We start from the raw sequence: 18338 nt of genomic DNA, 5'->3' as shown, positions 1-18338 counted from the left end.
ATTTGCAGTAAAGAGGGTGAGCAGGAGCTAATGCATGATGGGATTACGCTGTTACTTTATTACCTGACAGCACTTAGAGTGCTTTCCAATGTCATCTACGGTCAGTATAAGCCCCTCATTATAAAAGACCACAGTATGTGTGGGGCTTCCTCCTCTCCTGCTGCCTGTGTCTGCCCCAGAGCAGTGTAAAGGCCAGGTCAGCCCTACAATTTTTCTACCTGCACAAAGTCCAACGTAGGCAAACTGCCATCAGCCTAAAACTCCTTTCTTCACTTGACGTACGTTGTACCATCCTTTGCAAATGTAACTGAGACACATCTAACATGAGGTTCGCTATGTGAGCTCATGGTCCCCATCCTCTGGCTGCCTGGCCAGCTGGGCTTTCCCAGCCTTGTACCGCTGCCAACACACATACAGTTTGGGGCCCCATATTCCAAATGGACTTCCACTAAATGACACACTTCCCATAGCCAACCTGGCAGCAAGGCCCATGCCCCAAGCATGACCCAAAGGGCCGAAGTACCCGTTCCCCACTGGCTTGTCTGATCATGTTCACAGAGAGGAATTGGCAGGATAGCAGCAGCACTAAGCTTTCTTAACGTCATCTGGAATCAGTATAAACCTCACTCATTATAAAAATTTCGTGCACAGTTTAAGTCTGCCCTGCTCATTGCCGAATACATTTGCCCAACAGCATTGTAAAGTGCGTGATGCAACTCACCCTGCTCATGAACAACGTGGTCATGCAATAGACCTCTCTCGTTGGCTGTCCCTTGGGAGAGAAGTTCTGGCCACCAGCTGACACTCCCAAGACGGATCAGACTAACGAGCCTGAAATAGAGGTCACTGAAGTTCAGAGCTGGTTCAATTTGCACCTGGGTATTTAATTCTTCACATCTCTGGTTCGCATCAATAAGCTGTAAGCAAAGGAGAGTGGTAGGAACCAAGGATCAGGATGTCCGTGGGCATCTGCCTCCCATAACACTCACACTGAATTAAAGCAAATAGCCTCTGTTTCACCGCATTTAGCCAGCTCAATTTCAATTCACACCTATCCCATACAGCTATATCTGTTTTCATTTCTTCCTCCCGATTCACTGAAAAATTCTCCCTCACTCTTTCCGTAAACTCTGCATCCTGTCTTCTGTTGAAATTACAAGTCAGATGTTAGCTTAGCCAGTGATTAATACAGCTCTTAAAAAGGTCAGCTTTGAATCTCACTGCCAAGTTCACCCACCTCTCTGGGCAACTCCTTATACCTCTTCTCTTCCCTTCATAACATATTTGCAATTGAAAATAATTAAAACTGATATGCTACTTTATATCTTGAAAGCACATTAATTGTAATCTTGCTCTTGGGTGTTGGGAAATGTTTTGAGGCTGTGCTTGGAGAAGAAGGACCTGTTTAATCCACCTCTCGCACAAATTGCTTTCAGCTCTGAAAATCTGTTCTCTGGCTGTCTATCTAGTCCTGTGTACCACCTAACCACCTCTTGAAACAGCCCGGTGGATCTAAGGAAGTGAATTCAATATAATTACTGTCATCTATTGGTGGGGACACTGGCAGATCACATCAAATTTTACGAACAAACTAAAGGGTCCTCATTCTCCCTCACTCCCAAGCCAGGGAAGTCTTTGTAAGCTTGGACAAGTAGTCTCACCGCATTAAAGATTAAAGCTGAGTTTGTCACATTCTGCACAGCTTAGCTTGTGCCGGTTCCGTCTGGGCTTCTACATCTGCAGCATCACCAAGGAAGAAGCTCTGCTCTGCATCAACAAATGCAAAGTAACCCTTTTGATAGGTAATATTTTAGGGAATTCGATCTTGGAGCCTCTCACATGGAGAAATACAGTTAGGAGCAAGCAGATTTTGCCTGTGAGTGGTTTTGTTTTCTTATTCTTTTGAAGTAAAAGAGGAAATGTGGGAACCATTTCTAAATTACCAATGCACCAGAGTGACAGAAGAAACCCAGAAACAGATAAAGACCGACAGCTGGAACTTATTGTGGTACAAGGAAGCAATTAGCTTATGGCATAAAAGAATGAAATCACATATAGAAATGATTTGTGTCTCCTAGAGTTACCTTGGCAACCTGGAAACTTTGGGGCAAACGAGGCCCGTGGTCCCAGGCCAGCACTGGTGTGGTGCGGAGATGTGCCACCCTAGAAGGAAGAGACCCAGCGTTTCCTTTAATGGTCTTGTCCGAGACCTCGCAGATGTATGGGAAGAGATGAGAGGGAAGAAGGGATCAGCCACTTCCCCTCTCTCCAAGCTTTCCCAGCACTGCTCCAAGTTCCTGGAAGAGCTTGCTTCTCCCTGCCGCGGGGACGCCTGGAGGCAGCTTTGGTCCATGTCCCCCTGGGACCTTGTGTCATAAGCTGGGTGACCGACCGCAGCCTCTCAGCTGCCCTCCTACTCTCAGTTGGCCTCAGCTTTGAGCACGAAACGCCATCCTCGCAGGATTGCTTAAAAGTTGCGTCATCAAGCAATAAAACAGTGAAAATACCTCAGGGTGGGAGAGGAATCTGAGATAAACATTCTTTACCAGACATTGCAAAAGAAACCATAGCCTCATTGAAATGAATGAGCTAACTCCCATCGCCTTCAGTGCGGCCAGGGCTTCAGTCTTTACGTGTGAGGTGCCATGCTGCCATAGTGATGAGTTCAGCACAGCATTAGCCGCATGAAGTCAGACAGCTGGATTGATGGATGTAATCAAATTTCCTGCCCCGGTTACAGTTTTACCATCCAAGGCCTCAATTTAATCAGCGGTCATACTCATAGTGGGATTTGTTTCAGGAGGGACCCCATTTACCACTCCCAGTTTCTGAGAGCTGGTTAATCCTTTCATGGGGCAGGGTTTGCATATCATGCCTCATAAACTCCCTACGTGAGGGTTTAGGAAGAAAGAACAGGATTTGTCATAAATGCTCTGCGAGCGTGTCTTCATGGCAGGCGCAGAGATGCCCAACCAGATGGCTTCACCCCATTAACTTCTCACAGGTGGAGACCAAGGTCCAAAAAGACACAGCGGCCAGATCCATGTATGCTGACCCCCCTCTCCCTCCCTAGAAAGGTCTGGGAACAGCAACACCCGAGCTGTCCCTGCATAAGCCATCTACATGTGACTTATTTTCCACATTCATCCAGCTCTACATTTCCCAGCTCCAAACTAGTGAGCCTGCATCATGATGTGCTTCAGGAGCCTATCAGCCCAGAGGATCTCCACGCAGTGTCCCACTGTGTGGAGCGGACGCGCCAGCTCCTGTCCCACTGAGGTTACAGAAAAATTCACTGCATACAAAGGGTCACAGCAGCATTCGTGCTTTTGGGAACCTCTCCCACCAAGGACTATCGCTAGCCCTGTGTGGTGCAGGATCAGTTTAAAATAACTTCACTTAGAGCGCTCCATGGAAATCCCCTGCCAGTCACTCTCCTCACGTGCTTTTTGTTCTGAGAATCAACAGGCCTCAAAGAGTGGTCTCAGAAGAGGCCACATCTGTACAGAGTTTGCTTTCATCCCCACAAGGGTTCCCAAACAATGCCAGTGCCAGCCGGAGGTTTGCTGAATGGTATGAGAACCAAAGGCTTTCTTTGCTTTCTGTTCATCCATTAAAACCTTGTGAGTCAAAATTAAGAGGACAGGAGTGGGAGCTTTTGGAGGCTGTGGTTTCTCACAAATGCCTAAAGCTAAGTACTAATGAGAAAGTTAAAAAAAAAAAAAAAAAAAGTCTGCAACCCATCACCACAGCAATGCCACAATTAGAGACAAATCCAGTGTGCGCTGCTTTACATTTATGATGCAGACGAACTAATTTAGCTAATTAGGGCTGTCTACAAAATGCATATGAAATAGTACTCTGTCCTCAAGGTCAGTATCAGAGGTTCTTGCTACCGAAGTCCAAAAGTGCACAGACACACAGCCCGGACACCTGCTACTCTTGGAGCTTGGAATTAGCTGAGCCACCTCTGCATGGGAAGTTTTGAATATTTTCTTCATTGTCCCACCCACAACTGATGGGTGAAAACTCATCAGCTGAGAAGGCCACAAGGATAAGTGTATATAAAACTCTGTTTGATTTCAGAATTTAAGAAACGCAACCAAGAAAAAGTGAAAAACCCAGCTGGCTTCTCCCACTTGAGACTAAATTTTGTCTTACAGGTTTTGAGTAGTCCTAAACAGATTAAGGTATGATTTAGCTTCTTTGAGAGAGTAAACATTTTTTCTTAGTCAGTGCAAAGATTTTGTTGTTGTCATTGTTTAAAAGGAGCTCCCACTCCCCTGAAGTTTGGTCTATAAATTTTCATAGCAACTGTTTGTACAGCACAGAAGCTCAGCAGAGAAGTTCAGCTGCTGCATTTCTGAGGTGCTGGCACTACCTCCATAAGAAAGCAAGCCAGGACCACTCTAAAAGATTTCAGCAAACAGTTTTGGGAAATAATTTAATGGCATGAAGTCTGATGGGAAGAAAAGAGGTAGAATTGTAATAAGGAAACAAGTACCCATCTTTCCAGACTAGTTTCAGACTTTGCCAGTGAACAAGCACATTGCTCGTGCAGTGATGGAAGGACAGCGCATTCGGTGACAACGGGTTCCTCTGCTCCTCTTGCCTCACCTCCTGTGCCTGGTACTGCCTCCAGCCAGACTGCCAGACATGAGTTTGCCTGGTGAGCCCAATGCCCTTCCTTCGGGCACATGCCCATTTACCTCCATGCGGGTTTCTGCCCACATTCCAAAATCCTACCTATATCCCATGACAGCCTCAGTAATGTGCCTGGGAAAGAAGCAAATACCTTCCTGTACTGGGTGTGGACCAGCTCACTCACATTTGTCTCATTTATCCCAGAGAAGTGGAGATATTGCCTCACAGATGAAATCAGCTCAGGTCTCCACCTCTTTTTCCAGTAAAGGGCGAACCCTTTCTCTCTAGGCAAAACAGAAGGAGTGGGCTCACAGAGACCACAGCATCCTTTGCCGCTCCGGGCTTGCCCAAGCTAAAGAAGAGGGTCTATGTGTTACTCCGAAAGGAATTTCTCTGCTTCCTGCTGCTTGCCATTCCTGGCCGCTGCAGCCTGCGATACATCAATGTGTGTGCTCAGCAGGGGAAAAATGCCGCTGACCGAGGTGGTGGTTGCGAGATGAAACAGGCTGATCCACACAGTGGTTTCTTCTGTCCTCCTCTGAATGCATTCACTTCAGGAGCCCCTTTCTCATTACAGCTGGAAAAGATGTAAACAGAAGCCAGTCCCAGCTGAAAATAATTCTGCCTATGTCCTGTGTGGAGCCTGCTCGACTGCCCTACTGGTATTGGCTCCTGATGGCGAACTAGGTTGTCACTCAGCATTGAGATCGCAGGCAAAGTTTGCATATAGGGTAGTCACACAGGACGCCCACTGAATGCATTTCTTCCACTTCACTGGAAGCTCTAATGGCTTTAGCAAACAGGTGGAGCAGGATTGTATCTTATCTCATGGAATAAGCCACGAGAGGGAGACAAATACCCACGTGGTGCCATTGTGGGCTCATGCCCTTAAAGCCTACGTGGGAAAAGGTTTTCTCAGCTCTTGAGAGGTTTCAAGGGTTCAGATTAGTTCCCTAACCCAAAGTCAAAATCTCAAAAAGCCTCAAGAATGAAACATGGAGAAATAAAATACATATCAGAAAAACTTCCCTTTTACGGTTTGAAAGCATTTCATTTCCCCTTTGGATTAAAAAAAAAAAAAGTTAATTAGTGCTCATTCACAGAATCATTGAAACATGACACTTTCAACTTTGAAAATATGAAGTTTGCACTTTGGGACCACATTTTCTTCCCCAAGCAACTGCTGAATTTGGAGAGATGGTGAAATCGAGCCCTTCCTACAGTTTTTGGCTCCTACCAAAAATATGTAATTTGAAAGTTCCTAAGAAATCTCAAGAGACACACAGCTAATTCAATCATAGGATACAATGGCTGCCTTTCATGTCCTCAGTGTCTCTGACATGAGTGAAAAATTAGAAGATTTTTATCTGGAGAAACAAACTTGAAACTGTGAAGCACAAGAATGAGGAGGTAGGAAGAACAAGGCTCATACGTGACCCCCACCTGCTCTAGGTGCCTACAAAAGATGCCACAACAACTTCAGGGTTCAGAAGAGCTGCTGACAGTGTTCAACTCCATGTGCAGCCCATGGAGGAGTTAGCTCTGTGGAACAGGGCTTTAGAGACACTTACTCCCCACATTTATGTCCCAAAGCACAAAAAGTACAGGTTGTGTATCTCACTGCCAGGCCACATTAGTGAGGTATTTAAATTCCTGCATGAGCCTCAGGGCTCAAAATGCTGAAAATAAGATCTGGCTGTAAAACAGGACAAACTGGGCCCATAGCATAAACATTTCTCATGTGAGGTAATACCTGACTTTTCAGGTCAGTGGACAAAAGAAATGTGGTGTAAATATCTGTGGCTGTAGGTGAAAAATTCACCCACTATGAATTCGGTCTGAAAAAGGTAGTCAGTGGAAATTATCGTATGGGAATGGCTGAATGTGAGACACCGTTCGTCTGTACAACCAAAATAAAACATTAATGTCAGAGCACACAAAGTAAGGGCATAATGTGAGATAAAAACTCCTCTCCGGCTCAACCCTGTGAGGCAGACTGAGGTTACATTAATAGTAGCAAACCATACAGTGCCAGGCCCATTCTCTGGCAACTCTGGCATGGTCCAACCCCAGCCGTGCTATCAAACTCTCTTAGCCTCCAGAGTTTCCACATGGCATGGAAACTTTTGCTGGTTTCCATGTTGTGCTTGGAAACTGTTTGGGAGAAGGCTATTTGGCTTGAGCCAGAACATGCCAGAGATCAGTCTAACAATTTAACAACACAGGCAATTAGTTCAGGGCCATTGTCCTTGCTATGTCATTGCTCTATTTACTAGTATAGATGTAGCCTCATATTCCAGCTACAGGGTGACACTTCTTGTGTTCCTTGTTCTTCTTTATGTCCAACGTCCCTTATGCTCTGGAGCATTAATCAGGATTACTATCTGTGCTTTTAAAAAAGTATAAAAATAAACCCGGGATCTTTCAAAAAAGTCCAGCTGTGACTGCCTGGTTCTCTGTGATGCTATTTCTATAGCTCTGAGTGCTGAAGAATGGCAAGAAGGAAGGAGGCGGTGATCCAGTGGCCAACAGCTTTCAGGAGCCTAGAGGGTATTTCAAATGTTCCAGTGGACCGTGGTATTCTGTTCCCTGTACAAGGCAGCATCCACGGCTCATTGCTTGTGGCCCTCTTCCTGCCAGCATCTAACATGGCAATGTCAGCCAAGGCTGCACAGGGTCATTGGCACAGTTACAACAGCATGAGACTTACAACAAAACATCAGAGCCATTTCTGTCAGGCAGAGCACTTCTCGATGAATGTACTAATAAGCCCAGGGCCCGCTTCTCATTTTACACTGACATAACTGCACTACTCTCAAACGTGCTACAGAAGGTTGTGAAATCATGACCAAGCCCTTGGAGTCGTGTGTGATTCTCCCAAGCTTTGCAGTCAGGGCATGCATCTTCGCTTTGAGTGAAAGCTGGGGTGAGAACCGTATTCACTTTGCCCTTTGGAGACAGGAAAGCACCTGCAGCAGCCTGCATGGTGAGGTTAGAGACCAGCAGTAACAGGGCAAAGATCAGCTGCAGTAAGACCTAATTACTCTTACGGTGCCTGTTGCTGAAGATTGTTTTCCACTGTGAAGTTCAGGGAAGTTTTGTCGTCTCCAAAGAAACCCCATGCTGCTCATTTTGAAATCAGTGAGAATTCCAGAGGGACAGTCAAGCCTTCTGAGTGAAGAGAGAGCTCTGTTGGCTGGCATCTTGTGAACCTGAGGTGTTGCTGGAAGAGAGATGTCTTTAAAGACCCCAGCATAACTTCATAAAGCATTTTTTTTCCCCCTCTGTCTCCTTCCTGTATCTTCTACTACAGCTTAGGTGCTACACTTTTTCTGAAGGTAACCCATCAAAAGAAAATTCCTAGAGAGTTCCCCACCCTGTCAACAACTGGTGTTCAGAATCTCTCCCTCTGCAATGTGTTTATGTGGGGAATGGAATTTTCTAACTAGAGAAAAACACAGCAAAAGGTACCCAATTCAGGTTGGGGGAAGAGGAAACTCAAGAGTTTCTCCTTCTCTTCCACTGCATCCCACAAAAAATATTTAAACAGTTTTTCAAGATAAGGAGTTGGGGGAAAGTATTCACTTTCCTAGCAAACAAGGAAAGACAAGAGGCTTCCCTAAAGGCTACACTGCAAAATACTGGCTAAGTGAACACCACGCAGTAAGAAATTAAACTTTTCTATGTACTCATAACAACCTTTAAAAAACCTGCCTGTGTTTTAAGATGTGGTAATGGGGATTTATTGACCAGGACTGCTAGATGTGTGTGAATACAAGCACGCGCATGTGCATACACACACATACTATATTATTTTTTTGCTGAGCATCTGCTTGTCTGGGTATGTTCATATAATTCTCACACTTGAGGCTCCAAGGGGATGAGAATAATATCAAATGCTCACACTCTTATCCTCCAAACGCTGAGGGGGACTACTGGGAACCCAAAAGCATCCTGTCTCAAGTAAAGGAGAAGTTAAGTAACATTAGAGGTGGAATTAATGACAAAAAAATTCCATTTCATGCTTAACCCTTTCCACTTGCTTCCGTGACCTTTTCTAACCACAGCAAGTGTTAGAAGCCCTGAAACATTGGTTTGTGGTTTGTTTACTCGAGGATGTGGGGACTAAGTCATGTTGATGTTGGGTTTTCTTTCTTTCTTCTTTTTTTTTTTTTTTTTTGTGTGTGTTGTGCTTTTTAGAAGCATTGATAGAAGAATCCTTATCAAAGGATAATTTTTTACCACCCTGAAGGATCTTCGCAACCTAAGGCACTGCTGACTTCAGTTAGTAGAACAAATTGATTTATGCGATATCTCCATCTAGTTACTCACTATACTCATTCCTATTTGAAGCTGGAGGTCTCAGCTCCAGTGCTAAATGAAGTGAAAAGTCCATCCATCTAAAGCATCTTAAATCTAACCCTTTGCTTTGCACTCATTCCTGGTCCTCCCATTGCTCTCACAGATATCCAGGCCTGCAGCAGTGATGACCCCTTCAAATTATTGAATGTTTTCTCTCCCCCCAAACCCTGTAATTAGCAGCCTCATTCTTGCCTCTTCTTTGTGCCACCTCCAAAACTATCTTGCTTGCTAAAACTTTGGCCTCTGTCCTCACCGTGCTTTGCATCAAGTGTGTTAGCTTATTCCCATTTGATTTTACAAGCCTCCCTTACAAACTACTAAAACTACCGTGGACTAAATCATCCACCTTGTCCACAGCAGTGATTTCATTGCCCCAGCTCAGTAAAGCTCTGTAAAACTTAAACCTTCCTAAAATGATACGCTGTGTCCTCTTTTGCTAGAAGGAGCACTGTTGTATTCCAGCTGCCATCCCATCTATCAATCCCCATACTGCTTCAGGTCCTACCTTGTACAATGCTGTCTTGATCCAGCTGGTATTGAACTCCTCCTGTCACAAGTATCTCATCACTTTTCTCATCATAACCCCTATCTCCTCCTTCTCCCACAGACCCTTGAGGATACCTACTCTTCCTCAGGATTTACTTCAGCTGGCTTGGAAGCATAGGCCCTCTTTCCCCAACTAATTATTTTTTCTTCATTGTGCTAGAATTATAAGACAGTAATGAATACACACGTGTGTGTTTTAAAGGAATCCATATCCCGTGCCTTTAATAGAGCACAGATGTTAATGCTGGCAACTCTTATTGTTCAACATATTCTCCCATCATTGCTTGTCGTTTCTTATACTATTTCTGATCTGATAAACAGCAGAGGGGAACAACTTGTCTATCATAGTCACTGGCCACCACAAACCTGCATGGGGCCTTAATACAACAGTATTAAGCCACTGAGTGAGCCATGCTGCATGTAGTTGGTGATTACGTCGACTTGTGAGTAAGTGAATAATAGGGAGCACTACTGCTTCTCCTCCATATTTCACTATACAGCCCCGACTTTGCCATGCCTGGCAAGGCTGGCATGCAACCAGTGGTGATCTTCAGCTCAGATTTTCAGTAAGATAGTTCCATCAACACAATGACATCATGTCATGACATCATTACTTTCCTGTAGGTTTGAATCAGCTTGCTTGCTTTTACAGGAAATTATATATATTCACTGCTCCTCCAACTTAATTGACACCAGGGAAGTGCCACACACATTACTTTCAACATTTCGCTCTCAAGCGCATGAACAACATTCCCATAATCCATTAGGTACCCACCCAGAACAGACTTTGTCATCATACAAGTAAAGGCAGCTAAATAAACAGAAAGGTCAGGTTTAGAGTATAAAAGCTTGAAAAATTCACAGCATTATTTCTGGGGGAAGGCTGAAGCAAAAATTACAATACCTTGTGCTATGGGGGCTTCTGGCATGATTGAAAACACTAGCCGCTATGGTAATACAATACTGGTGCCAGGAGACCAAAGTTTTAGTGTCTCCCTCTCCCCATATCCTTCCTGATATTATCCATGATGTCATTGCACCCTGGACTATTCATTTTAGCGTTGACTGGAAAGGCTTTGCAGAAGAAAGAATAATACTGAAAACTGGAAGTGCATTGTATGAGATGAGACAGATAATGTGAACTAATGCACAAAACTAAACATGGCAGAAGGAAATCAAAAGAGACATTCTGCATTGTTTATGGACTACAGGACAGTACACAAAATCACACACCTAAGATCAGCATCTCTCTTGAGGGCCTCAGTGAAACAAAAGGTTGAGAGCATTGTATTTATGGGACAGATCAGGTTTCACCTAAGATTCCTCCCTTCAGATCAATTTAGATCCAACTCTGTTCTCCTGCTCCCAGCAATAAACACAGAAAACATTCATATATTTACAGGAAGTGTTGAAAACCTCATTATTTGTTGGAAAGGAGGGGCAGAGGGTAAAGGGGAAAGTGTCATAGTTTACAGCCATGTGTTTTCAAATAGAGGCTAACGTATGCATACCGGCACTCACTTTTTACACACCAGTGCCAAAATACTGATTAACTGCAAAGCAATCTTTGCAGTGACACTACACACAGAGCAGAGGCCTTAAAATCAGGGGCTAAAAGGATATACTTTTGGCCACCAGTGTTGTAAGTTGGAAATAACTTCACTCCTAGCAAAGATGGCTTTGCTGAGCTCCTAGTTCAGGACAGAAACTCCTGCTTGACTCTAAACAGGCATCTTCATACACCAAGTCATAGACACATACGTAAACCTTGCCATCTCAAGGCTTTTGTGTGACAACATCTGGGAATACATTTATAGGATTTTAATTCAAAGGATTGAGTTACGCATATGAACTAACACCCTGCGTCTGATCGCTGAGCAAGCTGCAGTGCTACAGTCCCATCCCAGAACCTGCAGACATCATCTATACCAGCCCTGTCAACAGTACATGCACATTTTAAAAGCATCAAAGTGTTTCCCCCATTTTCTAAGAAAAAAGAGCCCTTACAACACATAAACAAACACATAGAAAGACACAGACATACTTCTTTGCATGATTTCAGTAAAAACATGCTTTTCTTATTAAACTCTGGTGCTATCCTTTGAATATAAGCATCTTCTTTCCCAGGAAATCTATGGCTAAGTATGTGTGAATACTCATCTCAAGGGTCTGCCCTTGTGGCGGCTGTGGCCACCCCCAGAACTTCGCACCATGTATGTGTGTGAATTGCCTCATAGTTGCGTGTATTCCTCCCTTCCTTCGGCTTCCCTAGCCATCTGGGTGCTTGCCAAGTATGCTGGTTGGTCACCTTATTAGCAACAGAAGTGGGACTTGAGTCTCAGCGAGACTCTGGTGGAAGCTGGAAGTATCCCTGTTGACTGCAGTGGAGTTTAGCCTGCTTCCACTACTTCAGCAAGGCCTTCCTAGTTCCATTATTAGATGGTTGTGGACTCTGGTTGCTTTAGTCCTGTGGATTATTGAGAGTTTTCGATTATAAACCCGTTATAAGCTGCAGCTAAGTGTATGTGCCACTCTCCCTCACTGGTTCCTCCGTAAGGCAGGTTCATGTACATGGAAATTTGGCGGGGTTTCAGTGGCAGAAGCAGATTCCTGACAAACCATGCTCCAGAGTTTCCCTGGAGCTGCAGCTTTCCCAGCGAGGCTGCCACGCATTCGGAGCCTGGATCTGTGTTTCACCCCAAGCCCCATGCACCATGGCCAGGCCAAGCGGCTGGTGACTCCAGCGCGGTCTGGCACCAGCCGGTCACCCCTACGCGGGATGAGGCTGAGCTTTACCAAGAAAGCTGAGCTCATGTTTCCAAGAAGCAAAGAGAAAGGGAGAGGTTTGAGTAGAGTGTTGTCATTGCCGGTGGTTTCTTCCAGGCTGGCAGTAAACTTGGGTTGTTTATTGGATCCCAAACTTTCTTTGCATGTACACAGGAAAACAGATGCTTCCCACTCCCGGGCCCTGTGCTCGAGCCAGGCTCCCTCTGCAAAACTCGCAGGTAGGGTACACAAACGGGGCGGCAGAGACATCGCTTCCTGCCTCCGGCTGCTTTGAGCTGGGAATCTAACATTATCTATCCCGCACATTTCTTTGGCCTCCTTGCCAGGGTTTCAGGCCGGCTCACAGCGTGCAGCTTGCTTTTCCCGTGCGGTAGGAACAGCTGCTGCCCCCGCTCACAAACAAAGAACAGAGGCCGGGGCTTGCGAGCACTTTGGCTCAAACAGTGTGCGTGGGGCACGGATGAGAGAGCTGGGAAGAGAGCCAGGTATCCCAGAGCCGGAGCAGGTGGGTGCCCTAACTGCTAGGTTACCGTTCATCTTCCAGCATTAAAGGCCTGGCACGGTCCATCCATAGCTCTATCTTCAGTAAGCCTCAGGTGCAGCCCTCCATTTGCTTCATTTATGCCAGCAGCAAATTAAATTTCAGGCTCTTACAATGAATTAGAGAAGTGAAGGGGAAATAGAGCACAAACACATGCGCCTGGACATATGCTTAACTACGGGGCTTCAGGATGGCCACCTATCACAGTCTCTTGCCTCTTCTTCTGAAACAGTGGGTGCTGGTCCCTGCCTGTGCCAGGACTGTGATTTATTGCAGCTGTGTGCCCTTCTGTGGTCCAGAGAGGATCCTTCAGCTTTCTGCCCAAAGAAGGTCCTCACAAGTGACACAGGTTGTTTGAGAACATGATGCACTCACTGTTCCCCTCTCCTGTGACATTTCTTTACATAAGCAGCTGAATAGCAAAACATATCAGTGTTCATTGCTAATTTTGTTATTTATACTGAACTGCCACAGATGGAGACTGCAGCACCATTCTATCTTTAGGGCGTAGCGCCTGCCTGTCCTTACAGACAATTGGTAATTAGCACAAGAACAATTTGTTTATCTATTCTCAAACTTAAATAAATAGGAGAGCCAATTTTCTGTCAAAATTCAACTTCCTCCCATTGCCAGATCCCCAGGTTAACCGCTTAATGAATAGAGCTCATCGCTTCAGGCATTTAGGTAAAGACAAAGGTGTCTTTTAAAAGAATTCCCATTAAAGAAGATTAAATATGCGGTAAAAAATAACAGGTTATGTACTGAAGGGATAGCATTTAGACCACAAGAATCAGAAGCACAGGACAAGATGAAGAGCACAGGGATGTCAAACAGAGGTGTAGAAAGGAACCAACTCGTACGTAGGGGAGGTGTGGTGTATGTATCCTGGTTACTCCTGGCATGTGCACTTCCTACCAGTCCAGCAAAGGCACTTCTCCAAGTAAAATCCCACGTGTGAGCTAAGATGCACTTGCATGGCTCAGATGGCAGGACCCGGCCCAAGGTAAACACCACACAAGCCAGGGAGAAGACATGGCATAATTGTTTCTATTCTTACTGCTCATTCCAACCCTTCTTTGTTTTCTATTATTCCCTATACCTACCCCTGAACTTAGAGAAGTTCTGAGTTGGACAGGGTTGGCCCCTGTTCCCTCTCTCCTTGCCCCCACCACTGCTGACGGGAGTGGAATGGGAGCTGCTGAAGGACTGCTCACACTCACTTTAAAGGCCAAAGCAGTCTGTGTGGAAAAAAACCAAACAAACAGCCTTTGTCTTTCTCACAATTCAGATGTTTTCAGCATCTGAAAGTGTGCACTTAGTCAAGGTTGCAAGTGCAGCTTTTTTTACACACATATGAGTGTACACACATCCATATGTTACAGGATAGGAAAAGCAACAGGAACAAATAAGAAAGTTTTAGAGGTTACTGCTATCAGGCAGTAAAAGTGGGTCGGATCTGAGGAATTCTGCCTGGCCTCCATTTCTGATCATATGGGTCCCAGTGATGAGCTATTTGCTTATTGTCCTACCACTTGGACAATCTTTATTTGACCTTTTTATCCTCCCATCAACATCCAGGAAGAGGATAAAAGCTACTAAATAGAAGTAAACTATTGCAAATACAATGGCTGGAAAGAAATAACTAATGAGGAGGTCTTTCTTTTGTCTTTCAGCTCACAACTCCAAATTTCCCTGTAGTGGTCAAGCTGGGACATGCTCATGCTGGAATGGGAAAGGTAAGTAAAAAAAAATACAGATAGTTCAGGAAACAGATGATGTTTGGCACAGCATAGATATACGTGGCACAGCATTCTTGTGATCGTACATGGCGTGTGGCCAGCCAGCGAAGGGGTTAAACCTCCCCACAGCCTATCTGGGTTGCACTGCCTGTTCCTGTGGGAGAAAAGGCCTTTTTCCTCTGTCACGCACTCGGAGACAGGCAGTGGTATCGGGCTGGAGGCTGTCTGGGATGCGGGAAGGGGGGTTGTGAAGAGTGGGGGAAAAGCTGGCTGGGCTGAAGTCATTAGGCTCGTCTTTTATATATTTTCTCCTCTCCTGAAAGCGGTAATGTTGTTTATTCAAGCACCTGTAATGTGCAGCTACACCCCATAGCTCTCACAATGAGAAGCAGTGGCACTGGTCCTTTTGAGCACATTATGATGACCTTATTCAAGAAAACGGGAGCCCTTCAGTTATTTTTTTCTTCCTTGCAAGGAAGAACAAGACCTTACAAAGCAGAGTGGCTGGTTGCCTGCCAAGGAATCCTGAAAAACAGTTCACTCCCCAGAAGGACCTGTTTGTTTTTCCCAGGCTCTCTGAGATCTTTATTCCCTCAGTGAATTAGCAGCCCCTGTTTCTTGGGGTGACTGGGGTCCCCTTTCAGTGAGGCATCGCCGGTACATGCCTGCTGCACTTTAGGCTCCTCTTTCTTGCATATAAACTTTTAAAAAAGCATCCCCTATCTGTCTAAAACTTGATTTGTTCAGAAGCAGGAAATTCTGATGCATCATCTCTGAATCTAAATGAGTGGTACATGGACTTCGTAACTGATACCCCTGTACAGTGCTTCCTTAGAGCAGACACTCCTCCCAGCCTCACGCTTTGCCTGAAAATTATATATAGGTACGCCAAACTTAAACTTGGTGCAGCTTGTTTGCTTGCGCTCTGGAAACAGAAGCCCTTTCTGGCTTTCTGGATTGCACATGGAAGCTCTCATAATCTTTCTTGCTTTGGTTGCAACGTTCCCCTGTCTGGATGGTAGCTGCCGGCGAGGAAGTGGGCTCAGATCCCTGGGCCAGTGGTGGAGTTGGCTTTCAGCATCAAAGCACAAACATTTAAATAAGCAGGAAATGTTTGTTAAAATATTGGTGCTGTGTATATTAAACAGGCAGAGGTGTTATTGAATTAAGAGTACATGTGGACAGCCTATAGCTGCTCGTAGAGCGAGCAACTGAACATGTCCCTAGGAAGGATTTCATTAGCAAAATCCAACCAGGACAAACCAGGAGGAAGAAAACTCTCCCTGAGGAAAGGTTTCAAGTTCCTTGAGGCCCTGCAATCCTGGATCTCTCTGACTGCTCTGCAATTTGACCTGTAATGTAGGGAGGGCTTCATGTGTCTCTCTCATGCACAAAAGACCCTCGGTGGCTAGAGAAATGAGGGTAGAATCAGAGAAAAGAACCCCAATCTTAACAGCGTTTCCAGACAAAACTCTCAGCAGAATATTTAGCTATTGTCTGCACCAGACACCAGATTTCTTCCACCACTCACTTTCCCTCCCATTTTATTCTTTAATGATGTTGATTTTTGCTGTCATAAGTTATAGAGGAAGAAAGTTTCTATTCAAACTCCAAGCACAATTGTACGCAGCGGTACAACGGGCATATCTAGGAAGTCGTTCCAGATGGAGATAGGCTGACAGCCAGCATCTTGGAAGAAAGAATTAGTCTGAGGCCAAGTTTACTTTAGTCCATTATGAAATCAGGGACTACTAGCAAAGTGTGGATGTGGATTTGGTCACCGAGTTTCAACGGTGCTCTGTTCAGTAGATGGGGAAGGTGCAGGAAGGAAGGGTTGTTGACCTTATGGTTTTAGTTAGGGCTCTTCTCCAGCCACAAGCAGCCTGAAGGGAAGTTGAGACTGATTAAATTAGTCTTCTTGAAGTCCCACGGCATTTCATTACATAGAGCAAAAAGAGAACAGAGAAAGTGAAAATAAAATAAAGAACAAGTCGGTTGGTTTAAAAGACAAGTAACAGGAATTTGTTTCATGTTGAAGACAATAGGGTTCAATTCCAAGTGGGAGTGACAGAAAGAAACCACAGAAAATGTCATAAGAAATACAGATAAGCAGAACTATGGGTATACTAGGAAAGTAACACCTACAGGTAAAAAAATAAAAATAAAAATCAAACCTCCAATTAAGTGATTCAAAAGAGGAAAGATTCCAGGAGACATAACAGTGGTTTTAACCATCATAATGTAAAAGCAATAACCAATGATGATAAGGAGATTACAAAGAGCTAAAGGATTTCTTTCCATTGGTCTTCAGAAGTAGAGATGATAGCAGGAAATAGCAGGTCTTTAGCTGTGAAATATACGTAATATGAAGAGAGAGAGGTTTGCTTTTGGTTTAGATGAGTGTAAGAAAGTAAATGTTAATAAAGCACCTGCATCAGGTCATGTTTTGCATAAAAGCAGAAGAAACAAAGGATAAAATAACCAACCTATTAGCCAAAGTACACATGTGAGTATTAAAAATAGTACTTACTGCAATAAACGATGCCAAGATAGCGAGCCACGTATTTGTACCTGCAATGGGTGCTTCAAAGGATGGGAGCGTTCAGATTACAATATCATTACCAGCAGAAATTGTCAAGGAAGTACTTACATTTTTCTTGTTATTAATGATAAAATCACATGAAATGGGATGCACCAGGACTTAGAAGAAAGAGTAAAGATGGGAAGTCCAGACACTGCTATTCTTTATTTGAACTGAGGCAGTGGCCAGGAGCCAGAAAAACTCTGGACATAGAAAAGGCATCTTCCCCAAAGAGCTCCACCATTGACTTGCAGGGAGATTTGTGTCATTTCACAGTTCTTCTTCAGTTTCTCTGTGTTACAGACCAGAGGAATTATATTACCTGATACTTATTGCTAATTCATGTTCATAATGCTCTTGACACTATAAGAAGTGCTGAGTGTTTGTTATTTTGCAAAAATGGCTAGAAAGAGCATAATTATAATAGACTTTCATTTTCACATATTGTTTGTTTTCACAACATTTTCACAAAATTCACTCACCACATTTTTTAATCAGAGAATTGAACAGAGAATCCTCAAAGCTAAAATGAAAAATAACCATGTTAGGACTTGCAAGAAACAGGCTTTATTGACTGTCTTTAGCTTGGAAGAGGAACAGTTAGTATTCAGGGTCAGAACCAAAAGGGGTGGCAGTATACCATTAGTGATAGAAATGCTCTTGCCAAGTTATGCATGCATGTAAGTTGCAGGTGGAGATGAAAAAAACCCAAATTTACAATAAAAGGCATCTTTTGAAATTTCCATTGAGAAATCCAGAAACAACAACCTCTCTACTGACTTGAACAGAGACAGCAGGAATAGCCTTCACCCAGAGAGACAAAGGGGCCGCAGACAATCTTCTCATCTAAAACCAGGATATATGCCCCACAGCCCCTCCCATGACCATCATTATCCCCTTCCCAAAATTAGGAGTCACTTCATATTTTGCTGGCACTGCAAGATCATAACAAGTGCTCTGTGTGCTGCTGGTCCAACACAGTATCAATACAAATAAAATATCTGTAGAAATACTGCTTAGATAATGGAGTCAGCAGAGAATGACCTTTCTCATGTTGTATTTAAGTTGCCCAGGCTCATGGGGTCAACAGCACTCAAGGACTCTTCCAGGGAAGCCATGGATGGACAGTGAGAAGAGA

General features: G+C 44.3%; 1 protein-coding gene across 3 annotated transcripts in view; it reads left to right on the top strand.

The window, feature by feature from the left end:
• The window catches only part of SYN3 (synapsin III), a 264723-nt gene that overhangs the window by 212907 nt on the left and 33478 nt on the right, over positions 1–18338 (top strand). For all 3 annotated transcript variants that reach the window (XM_049822562.1, XM_049822561.1, XM_049822560.1), the window contains one exon: positions 14554–14616. In XM_049822562.1, coding sequence (XP_049678519.1) covers positions 14554–14616 — 63 coding nt within the window. The remainder of the gene's footprint in view (positions 1–14553; positions 14617–18338) is intronic.

Source organism: Accipiter gentilis, chromosome 18 (genome assembly GCF_929443795.1).
Source record: "Accipiter gentilis chromosome 18, bAccGen1.1, whole genome shotgun sequence".
Classification (NCBI taxonomy): domain Eukaryota; kingdom Metazoa; phylum Chordata; class Aves; order Accipitriformes; family Accipitridae; genus Astur; species Astur gentilis.
The sequence above is the reverse complement of the archived record's forward strand: the minus strand, read 5'-3'. Positions and strand labels throughout refer to the sequence as shown.